This window comes from Fundulus heteroclitus, unplaced genomic scaffold (genome assembly GCF_011125445.2).
Source record: "Fundulus heteroclitus isolate FHET01 unplaced genomic scaffold, MU-UCD_Fhet_4.1 scaffold_65, whole genome shotgun sequence".
Lineage (NCBI taxonomy): Eukaryota > Metazoa > Chordata > Actinopteri > Cyprinodontiformes > Fundulidae > Fundulus > Fundulus heteroclitus.
Window position 1 is genome coordinate 1921625 of NW_023397088.1, and position 15066 is coordinate 1936690.

The window sequence follows — 15066 nt, forward strand, 5'->3', positions numbered from 1 at the left end:
AGAAAGAGCTAGAGAATGGGGAAAATGGGTGAAAAACAAGGAGTTTTTCAAACATTTTTACCCACTGTGACAGACGTCCCTCTCTCCAGCCACTTGGGCCAGCTCCTCCGGGGGAATCCCAAGGCGTTCCCAGCAGAGAGACATAGTCCCTCCAGATTGTCCTGGTTCTCCCCCTGGGCCTCCAGGGGATTACAATTATTATTATTATTAAAAAAAGAAAAACATTTTCATGATATTCTAATTATATAACCAGCACCTGTATTTCCTATCAGAGGCCCAAGCTTGTTCTTTAAATCATCACCTCTGATAAAGTTACCACTGGGGTCCACTGAATATCACAGTGAAGTGATCTGAAGGTCCTGAGAACAGACATGTTCATCCACCTTGAAACAAGTGTTTAAATAATAATAGTACTTGACTGAATGCCAGTGTGTATCAGTGGTATATTGATGTAGGCTGATAAAAAATACCAAAACACACAGATAATAAAACAGAATCATAGAGAAAACTCACTGGTTTCTGATCAGTGTGACCGCTGACTGAACAGAGAAGGCATCAGGATTAACTAAGCCTGGCTGTTAGCCTGGTCTGGAGCATGCTAGCTGAGAGAATAAATCACCATGGTAACTGATGTTACTGCTTTTGGGAAACCAAGTCGAGGCTTAATTTAGCCAGGATATCTGGAAAATCCTGGCTTAACCTGTTATCTTGGTTTTGTCAAACAGCCCTCTGAAGAGAATGAAGAGACTCATTTTGTCGTGTCAAACACAGACACTGATGGGAAGATCAGATGATGTCATCACTGTTCAGTCATCCTATTTTAGTCTTTGTTTATCATGTTGTCTGGTTTAATAAGAACTACTTTATTTTTCCCTAATCACAGACTTAATGGCTGCAAACTGTCAGCGACTGAAGTTGAAGTTGTAGCCTCAATTTTGAAGTCTAACCCCTCTCATCTGACTGAAGTGGAGATAAGAGAGATCGAAGGAGTGAAAAACTCTGGAATGAAGCATCTGTGTGAGATACTGAAGAGTTCAGTCTGCAGAGTTAACATCCTGAGGTTAGTTTTCTTTATTTATCCAAGTAACATCATTCACTCATGCTTTAATACTTGTTTTTATAAATAACTGTCTGTGCTTGAATACAATTTTTAAACACTTTTATCATGTAAATAAATTCTTTCCTGATTTCAGAATCTCAGAATATTCATATTATATTTACTAACCATTAGGGCTGGGCGATAATTCAATAACAATATCGATCGATAGACGTATGGCGCGATAGGAAAAAATAGGGTCGATAAAAGCTTTGATAGACAGTTTTACTTCCTTGCTACAGTCGGCACGCCGTCACTAAGCGCCGCCCTCTCAAACCACAACACATAACACGTGAATATGTCGCAGCAAGTAGCGGCGGAGGAAATTGTCCCAAAACGAGGCTTTATTAGTTCGCCAGCCTGATAGAAATAAACCACAGTGATTTGTAAAACTTGCAAGGAACCGGTAAAAGCAGAGTCTGGTAACGCAACCCACCAGTATTTATCACGTAAGCCGCTCACACCCGCAGCAGCGCGAGCTGCGCAGCTCCGCGCGGCTCCGCGCGGCTCCGCGTCGTCGGAATTTTCTGGAAGTTCTTCCGAAACGAAGCAGGTACAGCAGCTAAACTGGGCTCCCTTCTTTGTGATAAAATGACAAAGCGTCCAAGCGGCATAAGGACATAACGCTTGCAGTAACGTGCTTCATAGTGATGGATATGTCTGCTGTTCTCAGCAGCTGAAAAACCTGCCAATCTTTATTTAACCAACCAAAGTTGGTTAAATAAAGATTTAATTGGAATTCTGTGTTTGTGTTCTTTATTTAAATCAAATCATTTAGCAATATCATAAAAAGTCCAGGCAGAGCTGCACATAAAATATGGTTTTAAATATTTTCAATAATTATCGATATCGATCAATGTGCATTTTTTTTTTATCCATAAGCTTTTTTTCTATATCGCCCAGCCCTACTAACCATAGTTTATACTTAAAAATGTTTTGGACTGATGTAGAACATTGGCATAAAAGTCTTTCCGAAATACTTAAATCAATAAACTCTGATGATTAAACTAGAAACTTTCAGTTGAAATTAAATATAAAAGGTTATCTGTAGAAAAACAACAGAGTAATTCTCACTGCAGCAATATCCCAATCAAGCGGCTGTTTGTGTTCATATATGGTGTTTGTGAGAAAGGGTGAGCTGCTCAAAGACAGGATGGGTGTGTTTGATATGACAAAAAATGGCTGATCTGGATAGTCAGATCAAGGCTGCATGGGCAACGTTCTACTAAGAGCTCCTAGCTCCTGTTCCTTCACCTTTCAGGGGGTCAACAGTAAGAACTTTATTGAAAGATGGAATAAAAAATCAAGATGATTATTATTTATTTAAACCTCTGAGCTGCCCTCAGGTCTTCAGGAAGGCTGATCCACAGCTGAGGGCCAGAGGTGGAGAAAGTCTCCTCATGGTAGGTTTTAGTTCTCAGAATGACCCACCAGACACACAGAGACCCACTGAGAACAACTGACCCAGTATGATGGAGAACATCTGAGCCCAGCAGCAGAACATCGGACCAATGTTCAGTCATCAGGGACTGAATGAGCAGAACTTTAAACAGACGCCATGTTTCCTTAGAGAAAACCCTCCATGCAGGCTGCTGGTTTAGGTTGAAGATAAATCCAGAACAATCTGAGCTGAAACTCTGTTAAATGATCCATGTTTAGAACATTCTGGGTCTGAGAACCATTGTTCTACCAGAACCCTGACCCAGACTAGAAGACAGCAGCATTTTAAACAGACGCCAGAGCGATCAGACTTAAATATCCAGCAGCAGCAAGTGATCATGGATGGATTTATGTTCAAGTAGAGTTTATTGTTGTGTGGTAATCTCCAACCTCTAGTGCCCCCCCCCCCCCCAACCCTAACCCCAGAACATCTTCATCACCAGCCGCCACTGCTGAGGAAGACACCTTGATCTGGACCTTCACACGTCATGATAACATGTTCTGGTTCTGCTGGGTTTAACTCTTTAAATCAGTTCTACTGGATCAAATATCAGACATCAGTTCATCATGTTTCTGGGACTTTTACATTCAGGGAAATTAATTTTCTACATTTTAATAATTATTTGTTCATATTTCAATTTTAACCTGCATCCTGTTGGCTTCAGCTCACATCTTTTATTCTTTATTCAGATTGATTAACTGCAGTTTGTCAGAGATCAGCTGTTCTTCTCTGGGATTGGCTCTGAAGTCCAACCCCTCCCATCTGACAGAACTGGACCTGAGTCACAACCAAGACCTGAAAGATGCTGGAGTGAAGGAGCTCTGTGGTTTTCTCCAGACTCCCCTCTGCAAACTACAGAGATTGAGGTCAGACTCCATGTTTTAGTTCTGATATTTGTGATGTGAAAGTTGTGTTGACACTAAACTGCAGACATCTGGCTGATATTCTACTGATCCACACTGAGGATCTTCATGGTAAAGTCTGCTTTCTTCTTCACTGCTTTGCTCCAGTTAAAGTTTCTTTCTGTTTCCAACTTCCTGCCAGGATTTATTGCCTAAAAACAGCAACTCCTAAACTCCACGTTGCTCAACTGAGAGCCTCCAGGATTGTCACAGACTCCTGGATCAGGTGTTGAAACGTTTTCACAGAAACTGAATGAAAGTCTGCTAACCTTGGATTTAATCCTGTTGTAGTTGCCATGACTATTATGATTGAGAATATTACTTTATTTTCTATTTCATGGGAGTGTTTCTAACATCAGATTAGAATGGACTAAAGTTTAATTCTTCGTAGGTTATCTAAGGTTTATAAATTGATAAATTGCTGCTAAGTGGAGGCAGCAGCATTAAACTAAACAGTAATTATTGAGGAGAAATCTAAATAAATAACAAGTAGTATCTCCTGTGAATAGGTGGTACGCTGAGCCATGATTAAAGGTTCAGGGCCCGGTCCATAGTACTACATCCCTATTTAACCTGCTGGTTCATTATAGAGCTACATGGAGCGGCTGTTACACATGATGGACTTCTGCTGAAAGCCATGAAGCAGGTGCTGAACCACCAGATCAATGACGTCCCAAATGAAGCTTTGGACTTCATTGACCCATGACCCGGCCCCATGAATCAAGCCCCAACAAAGTTCTTCTGAAGGACTGTGTTGCTGTTTCTGACAAATGCTCCAGAGCTTCAGCTTCAAGCAGACCATCACTACTGAAAGCCAGCGCTAAGCTGACCACCTCACTATAGCTGCTGGTGTTGCTAGGATGTGGTCCTGACGGGCCCATGTGGGCTGAGGGAGAGGTACCGAGAGACAACACATCCAGAGGTTTACATCCTGAAGGTGAGGAAACCAGGGATAGAAGAACAAAGATGGAGACCGCAGTACAAGTAACCCCTCCAGAACCGCTGGACTTCTCCTGTCCTGCAGAACGGGCGAGGTGGGCCAGAAGATTGGAGAGGTTTCAGACTGCAGCAGCTCTAGATGACAAATGTGAGGAAGATCAAGTTAGTTCACTCCTGTTTGCTGTGGGAGAAGATGCAGATGACATTTTAGCTGTTAGACCTTTGACTAGAGCAGAGAAAAGATGGCTGGAGCTGGAAAAGCTGTGTTTGAGCAGCACTATGTGGGGAAATCCTCCATCATCTTTAAAAGAGCCCAGTTCAGTTCCAGACGTCACCAAGATGGAGAGAGAGCAGAACCATTTATTACAGCTGGACACAAACTGGCAGCAAACTGTGGTTCTGGAGAACTGGAAGAAGAACTCATACGGGCCAGAACTGTAGCTGGGATAAAAGGACATAAAGCTGTCTGAACCGGTACCAATGGACTCTGAGTTAACACTCACAAAGGCCAAAGAAAAAGTCCAGCAGAGGGAAACTGAGAAGAACCATAAACAGTTCTGCTCAGCAGCACAGCAGATGGGAGCAGATCCAACATGGACGCCAGAAGGACCAAGATGAGAAAAATAAAGAGCCAGACCCGGCAGCAGTCAGAACGGGACCAAAGCCAGAGAAGCTGGGAGGAAAAGAGTGTGGTGGATGTGGCTGAAAGCAGAAAGCTTCATGGAAAGACTGCCCAGCTAGAGATGTTCAGTGTTGGAGCTGTTAGAAGGAGCTTCTAGCTGGAGTTTGTTGGTTCGGCCCAGCAGCCAAACAACAGGAGGTCCCAGAACCCCAAGATGACCCAGACAGGCAGGATGATGGATTTCTAGGAGAAAGAGGGCTGAGGAGGTCAGAACCATGGAGAGAAAAGGTCCAGATGAACCACCATGACAGATATGGGAGTGGTGTAGGGGTTTCTGGGAAGTTGGAGTAAAAATGTTCCTAACCAGAGTCCGGTGGGTCCTGTCTGCTCGTTGTACAGCCATGTTCTCCTGATATTGTTCAGCTCTACTTTCTAGGAGCCCTTTTCAGTGAGCCAGGATCTAAACAATGGGAGGACTTGTTGAAATGACTGCAGACTCTCTGTAAATATCCTCACCATGAATCCAGCATCATCTAATATAGCCGACAATAAAGGAGTCAGAGACACAAGCAGGAAAGTCCAGGAAAAAATAAGCAGCATTTTTCCTGAAGAGTCTGAATGTGGTCCAGATGTTCTGCAGAGTAAAAACTGGAAAAGGTCCATTTGTTCTGGGCTCCACCTTCTGGACTGAAGCAACATTGAGCTCTGAACTGTTGGCCTCCAGTTAAATCTCAGCTTGGATGGTTGGATGAAGAAATCTGATGTTTGTTGGGAATTTGTTCTGCTTTCTTTGCTGATAACATTGATATCAGACTGGTTCTGTTTGTGATGCAGCATCCTGTGTGACAGTAGAACAGGTAGAAGCGCTTCTGTTCTCAGTCATGTATTCATGTGTTTAGAAATGAGTGAAGTGTAATTATTGCAGCTGTTGGTCCTTCAGATAAATCCCTCAGTTCCCCTCAATAGAAGGTTACTGTCACTGTGAAAATGAGCTGCTTCCATTCAATCACAGCAGCATTAATTAACAGCTCTGATGTCACACTTTGCTTATTAAAGTCCAGTTTGGTTCCAGCTCAGAACCACTGAAGGCCCGACTGAAATATTCTAACAACACGTCATGATAACATGTTCTGGTTCTGCTGGGTTTAACTCTTTAAATCAGTTCTACTGGATCAAATATCAGACATCAGTTCATCATGTTTCTGGGACTTTTACATTCAGGGAAATTAACTTTCTACATTTTATTATTTATTTGTTCATATTTCAGTTTTAACCTGCATCCTGTTGGCTTCAGCTCACATCTTTTATTCTTTATTCAGATTGAGGAGCTGCAGGTTGTCAGAGATCAGCTGTTCTTCTGTGGTTTTGGCTCTGAAGTCCAACCCCTCCCATCTGACAGAACTGGACCTGAGTGAGAACAAAGACCTGAAAGATGCTGGAGTGAAGGAGCTCTGTGGTTTTCTCCAGACTCCCCTCTGCAAACTACAGAGATTGAGGTCAGACTCCATGTTTTAGTTCTGATATTTGTGATGTGAAAGTTGTGTTGACACTAAACTGCAGACATCTGGCTGATATTCTACTGATCCACACTGAGGATCTTCATGGTAAAGTCTGCTTTCTTCTTCACTGCTTTGCTCCAGTTAAAGTTTCTTTCTGTTTCCAACTTCCTGTCAGGATTTAATGCCTAAAAACAGCAAATCCTAAACTCCACGTTGCTCAACTGAGAGCCTCCAGGATTGTCAAAGACTCCTGGATCAGGTGTTGAAACGTTTTCACAGAAACTGAATGAAAGTCTGCTAACCTTGGATTTAATCCTGTTGTAGTTGCCATGACTCTGATGATTGAGAATATTACTTTACTTTCTATTTCATGGGAGTGTTTCTAACATCAGATTAGAATGGACTAAAGTTTAATTCTTCATAGGTTATCTAAGGTTTATAAATTGATAAATTGCTGCAAAGTGGAGGCAGCAGCATTAAACTAAACAGTAATTATTGAGGAGAAATCTAAATAAATAACAAGTAGTATCTCCTGTGAATAGGTGGTATGCTGAGCCATGATTGAAGGTTCCAGGGCCCGGTCCATAGTACTGCATCCCTATTTAACCTGCTGGTTCATTATAGAGCTACATGGAGCGGCTGTTACACATGATGGACTTCTGCTGAAAGCCATGAAGCAGGTGCTGAACCACCAGATCAATGACGTCCCAAATGAAGCTTTGGACTTCATTGACCCATGACCCGGCCCCATGAATCAAGCCCCAACAAAGTTCTTCTGAAGGACTGTGTTGCTGTTTCTGACAAATGCTCCAGAGCTTCAGCTTCAAGCAGACCATCACTACTGAAAGCCAGCGCTAAGCTGACCACCTCACTATAGCTGCTGGTGTTGCTAGGATGTGGTCCTGACGGGCCCATGTGGGCTGAAGGAGAGGTACCGAGAGACAACACATCCAGAGGTTTACATCCTGAAGGTGAGGAAACCAGGGATAGAAGAACAAAGATGGAGACGGCAGTACAAGTAACCCCTCCAGAACCGCTGGACTTCTCCTGTCCTGCAGAACGGGCGAGGTGGGCCAGAAGATTGGAGAGGTTTCAGACTGCAACAGCTCTAGATGAGAAATGTGAGGAAGATCAAGTTAGATCCCTCCTGTTTGCTGTGGGAGAAGCTGCAGATGACATTTTAGCTGTTGGACCTTTGACTAGAGCAGAGAAAAGATGGCTGGAGCTGGAAAAGCTGTGTTTGAGCAGCACTATGTGGGGAAATCCTCCATCATCTTTAAAAGAGCCCAGTTCAGTTCCAGACGTCACCAAGATGGAGAGAGAGCAGAACCATTTATTACAGCTGGACACAAACTGGCAGGAAACTGTGGTTCTGGAGAACTGGAAGAAGAACTCATACGGGCCAGAACTGTAGCTGGGATAAAAGGACATAAAGCTGTCTGAACCGGTACCAATGGACTCTGAGTTAACGCTCACAAAGGCCAAAGAAAAAGTCCAGCAGAGGGAAACTGAGAAGAACCATAAACAGTTCTGCTCAGCAGCACAGCAGAGGGGAGCAGATCCAACATGGACGCCAGAAGGACCAAGATGAGAAAAATAAAGAGCCAGACCCGGCAGCAGTCAGAACGGGACCAAAGCCAGAGAAGCTGGGAGGAAAAGAGTGTGGTGGATGTGGCTGAAAGCAGAAAGCTTCATGGAAAGACTGCCCAGCTAGAGATGTTCAGTGTTGGAGCTGTTAGAAGGAGCTTCTTGCTGGAGTTTGTTGGTTCGGCCCAGCAGCCAAACTACAGGAGGTCCCAGAACCCCAAGATGACCCAGACAGGCAGGATGATGGATTTCTAGGAGAAAGAGGGTTGAGGAGGTCAGAACCGTGGAGAGAAAAGGTCCAGATGAACCACCATGACAGATATGGGAGTGGTGTAGGGGTTTCTGGGAAGTTGAAGTAAAAATGTTCCTAACCAGAGTCTGGTGGGTCCTGTCTGCTGGTTGTACAGCCATGTTCTCCTGATATTGTTCAGCTCTACTTTCTAGGAGCCCTTTTCAGTGAGCCAGGATCTAAACAATGGGAGGACTTGTTGAAATGACTGCAGACTCTCTGTAAATATCCTCACCATGAATCCAGCATCATCTAATATAGCCGACAATAAAGGAGTCAGAGACACAAGCAGGAAAGTCCAGGAAAAAAATAAGCAGCATTTTTCCTGAAGAGTCTGAATGTGGTCCAGATGTTCTGCAGAGTAAAAACTGGAAAAGGTCCATTTGTTCTGGGCTCCAGCTTCTGGACTGAAGCAACATTGAGCTCTGAACTGTTGGCCTCCAGTTAAATCTCAGCTTGGATGGTTGGATGAAGAAATCTGATGTTTGTTGGGAATTTGTTCTGCTTTCTTTGCTGATAACATTGATATCAGACTGGTTGTGTTTGTGATGCAGCATCCTGTGTGACAGTAGAACAGGTAGAAGCGCTTCTGTTCTCAGTCATGTATTCATGTGTTTAGAAATGAGTGAAGTGTAATTATTGCAGCTGTTGATCCTTCAGATAAATCCCTCAGTTCCCCTCAATAGAAGGTTACTGTCACTGTGAAAATGAGCTGCTTCCATTCAATCACAGCAGCATTAATTAACAGCTCTGATGTCACACTTTGCTTATTAAAGTCCAGTTTGGTTCCAGCTCAGAACCACTGAAGGCCCGACTGAAATATTCTAACAACACGTCATGATAACATGTTCTGGTTCTGCTGGGTTTAACTTTTTAAATCAGTTCTACTGGATCAAATATCAGACATCAGTTCATCATGTTTCTGGGACTTTTACATTCAGGGAAATTAATTTTCTACATTTTATTAATTATTTGTTCATATTTCAGTTTTAACCTGCATCCTGTTAGCTTCAGCTCACATCTTTTATTCTTTATTCAGATTGGAGAGCTGCAGTTTGTCAGAGATCAGCTGTTCTTCTGTGGGATTGGCTCTGAAGTCCAACCCCTCCCATCTGACAGAACTGGACCTGAGCTGGAACGACCTGAAAGATGCTGGAGTGAAGGAGCTCTGTGGTTTTCTCCAGACTCCCCTCTGCAAACTACAGATATTGAGGTCAGACTCCATGTTTTAGTTCTGATATCTGTGATGTGAAAGTTGTGTTGACACTAAACTGCAGACATCTGGCTGATATTCTACTGATCCACACTGAGGATCTTCATGGTAAAGTCTGCTTTCTTCTTCACTGCTTTGCTCCAGTTAAAGTTTCTTTCTGTTTCCAACTTCCTGCCAGGATTTATTGCCTAAAAACAGCAACTCCTAAACTCCACGTTGCTCAACTGAGAGCCTCCAGGATTGTCAAAGACTCCTGGATCAGGTGTTGAAACGTTTTCACAGAAACTGAGTGAAAGTCTGCTAACCTTGGATTTAATCCTGTTGTAGTTGCCATGACTCTGATGATTGAGAATATGCACAGGCATGAGCAGACAAGCCAGAGGGCCCGGTGTGGAGCAGAATTATAATGATGAGAGATTAAAGCTGTCTACTACTGAGGTTAATGCAAAGTTACAGACAAGTAACAGACTTTAAGAAGCAAACTGAAGATAAAAGTCTTTGTGTTTTCTGCTGCTTCAGAATGATGCTTTGAGCCAAAGTTAGCATTGCTAAGAACTATTAGCATGTATTTAAATGAGGTAGCAGCTGGTTTTACTGTATATTGAATAATTTCTAACATTATTGGCCAGTTAAACTCTTACTGACGCGATATGAGAAGAAAATGAGTTTTGTAAATAAATGAATAGGAGCTAAGAGCTGTTGATGTCCAGAGTGGACCAGGAGCCAATCTTTGGACCCGCTGGAAGAGCAGACGTTGGTTATTCAGCTGCTTTGGCTTCACATGTTGCTGCCCTGGACGACCTTGAGGGTCGACCTTTGCCCTCACCTGCCTCCTCATCTGGACCAGCTGCACATTAAAGGGATCCCCTATCTAGCCTTCCCCATCCAGTCCAAACTCTAAAGGATTTGGGCTCCATGAACCTAACAAGTTCACTTGATATTAGTTGGTTTGCTCAGCAAGTGAACTGGATGTTTGTTTTTAGCCACAACAAACCCAAGCAACGACTCAGGTCTGCAGCGCTTTATTCTGGCTTCATTTATCCGTATTTAGTCAATATTAGCTGACCTGATAAGTGATGTTTTGGACTGAGAGCAGTTTGACCTGATAAACCTGAGAGGTGAATATTGTTAGAAACTATTGTGACACTGCTGAGATCACATTTGGTGTGACTGGAATTATTTTTAATTTAATTATTATTGTTTTACCAAAACATTCATCTAGACTTATTTCCTGAATCTCTGTTTTGTTTTCCAGTTATATATTACTTTATTTTCCATTTCATGGGAGTGTTTCTAACATCAGATTAGAATGGACTAAAGTTTAATTCTTCGTAGGTTATCTAAGGTTTATAAATTGATAAATTGCTGCTAAGTGGAGGCAGCAGCATTAAAGTAAACAGTAATTATTGAGGAGAAATCTAAATAAATAACAAGTAGTATCTCCTGTGAATAGGTGGTACGCTGAGCCATGATTAAAGGTTCCAGGGCCCGGTCCATAGTACTACATCCCTATTTAACCTGCTGGTTCATTATAGAGCTACATGGAGCGGCTGTTACACATGATGGACTTCTGCTGAAAGCCATGAAGCAGGTGCTGAACCACCAGATCAATGACGTCCCAAATGAAGCTTTGGACTTCATTGACCCATGACCCGGCCCCATGAATCAAGCCCCAACAAAGTTCTTCTGAAGGACTGTGTTGCTGTTTCTGACAAATGCTCCAGAGCTTCAGCTTCAAGCAGACCATCACTACTGAAAGCCAGCGCTAAGCTGACCACCTCACTATAGCTGCTGGTGCTGCTAGGATGTGGTCCTGACGGGCCCATGTGGGCTGAGGGAGAGGTACCGAGAGACAACACATCCAGAGGTTTACATCCTGAAGGTGAGGAAACCAGGGATAGAAGAACAAAGATGGAGACGGCAGTACAAGTAACCCCTCCAGAACCGTTGGACTTCTCCTGTCCTGCAGAACGGGCGAGGTGGGCCAGAAGATTGGAGAGGTTTAAGACTGCAACAGCTCTAGATGAGAAATGTGAGGAAGATCAAGTTAGTTCCCTCCTGTTTGCTGTGGGAGAAGCTGCAGATGACATTTTAGCTGTTGGACCTTTGACTAGAGCAGAGAAAAGATGCCTGGAGCTGGAAAAGCTGTGTTTGAGCAGCACTATGTGGGGAAATCCTCCATCATCTTTAAAAGAGCCCAGTTCAGTTCCAGACGTCACCAAGATGGAGAGAGAGCAGAACCATTTATTACAGCTGGACACAAACTGGCAGGAAACTGTAGTTCTGGAGAACTGGAAGAAGAACTCATACGGGCCAGAACTGTAGTAATTAACAGTAAGTAATTACTGTTACAGGGCAGTAATTAACAGCTCTGATGTCACACTTTGCTTATTAAAGTCCAGTTTGGTTCCAGCTCAGAACCACTGAAGGCCCGACTGAAATATTCTAACAACACGTCATGATAACATGTTCTGGTTCTGCTGGGTTTAACTCTTTAAATCAGTTCTACTGGATCAAATATCAGACATCAGTTCATCATGTTTCTGGGACTTTTACATTCAGGGAAATTAATTTTCTACATTTTATTATTTATTTGTTCATATTTCAGTTTTAACGTGCATCCTGTTGGCTTCAGCTCACATCTTTTATTCTTTATTCAGATTGATTAACTGCAGTTTGTCAGAGATCAGCTGTTCTTCTGTGGTTTTGGCTCTGAAGTCCAACCCCTCCCATCTGACAGAACTGGACCTGAGCTGGAACAAAGACCTGAAAGATGCTGGAGTGAAGGAGCTCTGTGGTTTTCTCCAGACTCCCCTCTGCAAACTACAGATATTGAGGTCAGACTCCATGTTTTAGTTCTGATATTTGTGATGTGAAAGTTGTGTTGACACTAAACTGCAGACATCTGGCTGATATTCTACTGATCCACACTGAGTTTTTATCTAGAACTGAGAAAGAGGAAAATAGAAGAAATGAAAAATACTGATGTTTCATTTATTTGAAGGTTTTTAATATCTTTAAAACTTAATTAAAGCACTTTTTCTACATTTTCAATAGGATGATTTTAAAATAATTAAGTTTATATTTCTGTGAATAATTGGATAAAATTCAGCTGAAACACAAAGTTCAGATCTTCTATTCTAATAAATATTTCCTGAGTTTGTTCCTGGACTTGGAGCCAGTTTTTAATGTTGTCTCTCTGTGTAACTGAGTCTGAGCCCTGATCTCAGGTCAGAACCGGACAGCATTCGGACCCCTAGTGTGTATAAATGCCCCTCATGTGAAGCGGGTCAGAGGGGATTCAAGCCAGTTTAGAAAAGTTAATTTCAGCTCCTGGAATCTGTCTGACAGGAACAAATATATAATCCCTGATTGATGCTTCAGCACTTTTAGAAGCTCTGGAAGGATTTTACTGACTAAAACACTCAGACACAACATGTCACAGTACCAGGTTCTGGTTCTGGGGCTTTCAGCTCCTAAAGTCAATAATGAGGACTGGCCAATGTCCTGCTTCTGACTCCCAGCATGCATTGTGCTGTTACCCACGGGGGAAAGTGGCTCCACCTCCCTCTGAGGAGCTGAAAGGCAGCTCTCCAACCCCCAGAGAGCAGAGAAGGAGGCTTTCTGCTCACACCCAGGCAGTCATCACCTTTTTAGGGGGAGAGGGGGGTAATAATGGAGGGGAAACCTCTCTCCTCTGAATGTGGATCTGAACCCACAGCCACAGGGGAATTTCAACACGGAGCACAGCGTTGTTTAATTTATAATAACTTATTTTAACACCTTATTAACAACTTGTTTTAATGTGGACAACATCTGAGCTTTTACCTCTGATTTCCACATTTAATAAACGCCTCTCTGGGAAATTTTCCCGTTTCTTTGCTTTTTCTCTGTGGCTGCCACGTCACCATGATGATAAAATGATCAGCTGGCACATTTTCTACACATTAACATTCATGAGGTGCTTTGCATCGACCGTTTCTGGTTGAATCTGGGCGTGTAGAGGGCAGAACCTGAACCAGAACCTGGTACCAAATGTACAGGTACAGCTGTGATCTATAAATGAAAATGGCTGCTGGTGTGTGAGTGCATTGTTTTATAAATCTGAATATTTTTGCTGTACTTTTTCTTTTTCTTGGCGTTCACTTTTAGTACAGATTCCACACAAAGTTTTATAAATGAGACCCCAGGACTGTAAAAACTGCTAAACAAGTTTTAATGTTGAAAGTTCTGATATTGTTGATTGTTGAAGAGCTGAAGTCAGCAGGTCTTTATTGAAGCAGCAGCTTGTTGTCATTAATATTAATGAGAGTTCTTTAACTGGTTCTGTTGGACTGTTAGAACCTGCATCCTGGTGGCTTCAGCTCACATCTTTTATTCTTTACTCAGATTGTGGAGCTGCAGGTTGTCAAAGATCAGCTGTGATTCTCTGTGTTTGGCGCTGAAGTCCAACCCGTCCCATCTGACAGAACTGGACCTGGAATGGAACGACCTGAAGGAGTCAGATGTTCAGCAGCTGCAGGATCTTGTAAAGAGTCCAGACTACAAACTGGAATCTGTGTAAGTAGATGGTTGGAGTGAGTCCAGCTGCTGTCAGCAGAACTGTTCTGAACCCATTTGGTACCAAAGCAAAGATCCAGTGTTTCCAGTAAAGCTGCAGCTTCTCAGTGGGAGGAGAATGGTGACAGGCTTCCTGATTGGACACAAAGACAACAATCAGCCAATCAGAGGAGCCAGCAGCTTGTTGTGTTCCTGTGTTTGTGTCCATGTGAAGATGACTGTTGTTGTTGTGTTCATGTCTCCAGGAAATGCAGCTGGATTCCAGCTGACAGCCTTCCACCATGTCTAGAGACAGTGGTCCTCATTCATCAAGCTGTGGAGCATCAGATCTGATCTCAGACTCTTTGTTCTCTCATTTCAACAGGAAACAGCTGATCAGTTTCATCTTAGTCACAGCTCTGAGATCAGTCTGACTGCAGCCTGCAAATCACTGATTTCACAGCCCATCATTACATTTAGTCACCATGTGGTCTTTCTACAGAGCAGAAGCTCTGCTGAAGTCCACTCAGCACATCTGGACATGTGTCCTTCTCTCATTAGGTTCATCCAGATGTGTTCAGGGACAGCCTCCATGTTTCTTAGTCAGCTGATGTTTCACAAACAGATGAGATGTTCATGTTCAGCTTCCAGAGGCTGGAAACACTCACTGATCTCCTCTGTTGCTCCTTCTTCTCTCTGCAGGGAGTGGAGGTGATGATCTTAGTGGAGGAGAGAAGCTGAGCTGTCCTGATGATCCAGAGGTTGAAGCTGCAGCAGTTTGAGTTTAAAGAGACTCTGACTGGATCCTGATGATGAACTCTGACCTTAGAGATGTTGATCCTGTTTATCTGATCATGTCTGTCATTTAGTGTCAGATATTGTTTGTCTCTGTGGACCAATGAGGATGAAATGAAAACTAAGCTGCATTTAGTGGCTCCA

At 43.0% G+C, this 15066-nt stretch overlaps 1 protein-coding gene across 1 annotated transcript in view; it reads left to right on the forward strand.

Moving 5' to 3' along the window:
• The window catches only part of LOC118561495 (NLR family CARD domain-containing protein 3-like), a 31597-nt gene extending 16633 nt beyond the window's left edge, over positions 1 to 14964 (forward strand). Inside the window, exons 6-9 of the mRNA XM_036133631.1 lie at positions 884 to 1060; positions 3227 to 3403; positions 13978 to 14148; positions 14830 to 14964. Coding sequence (XP_035989524.1) covers positions 884 to 1060; positions 3227 to 3403; positions 13978 to 14148; positions 14830 to 14842 — 538 coding nt within the window. The 3' untranslated portion in view covers positions 14843 to 14964. The remainder of the gene's footprint in view (positions 1 to 883; positions 1061 to 3226; positions 3404 to 13977; positions 14149 to 14829) is intronic.
• Positions 14965 to 15066: the final 102 nt, after the last annotated feature.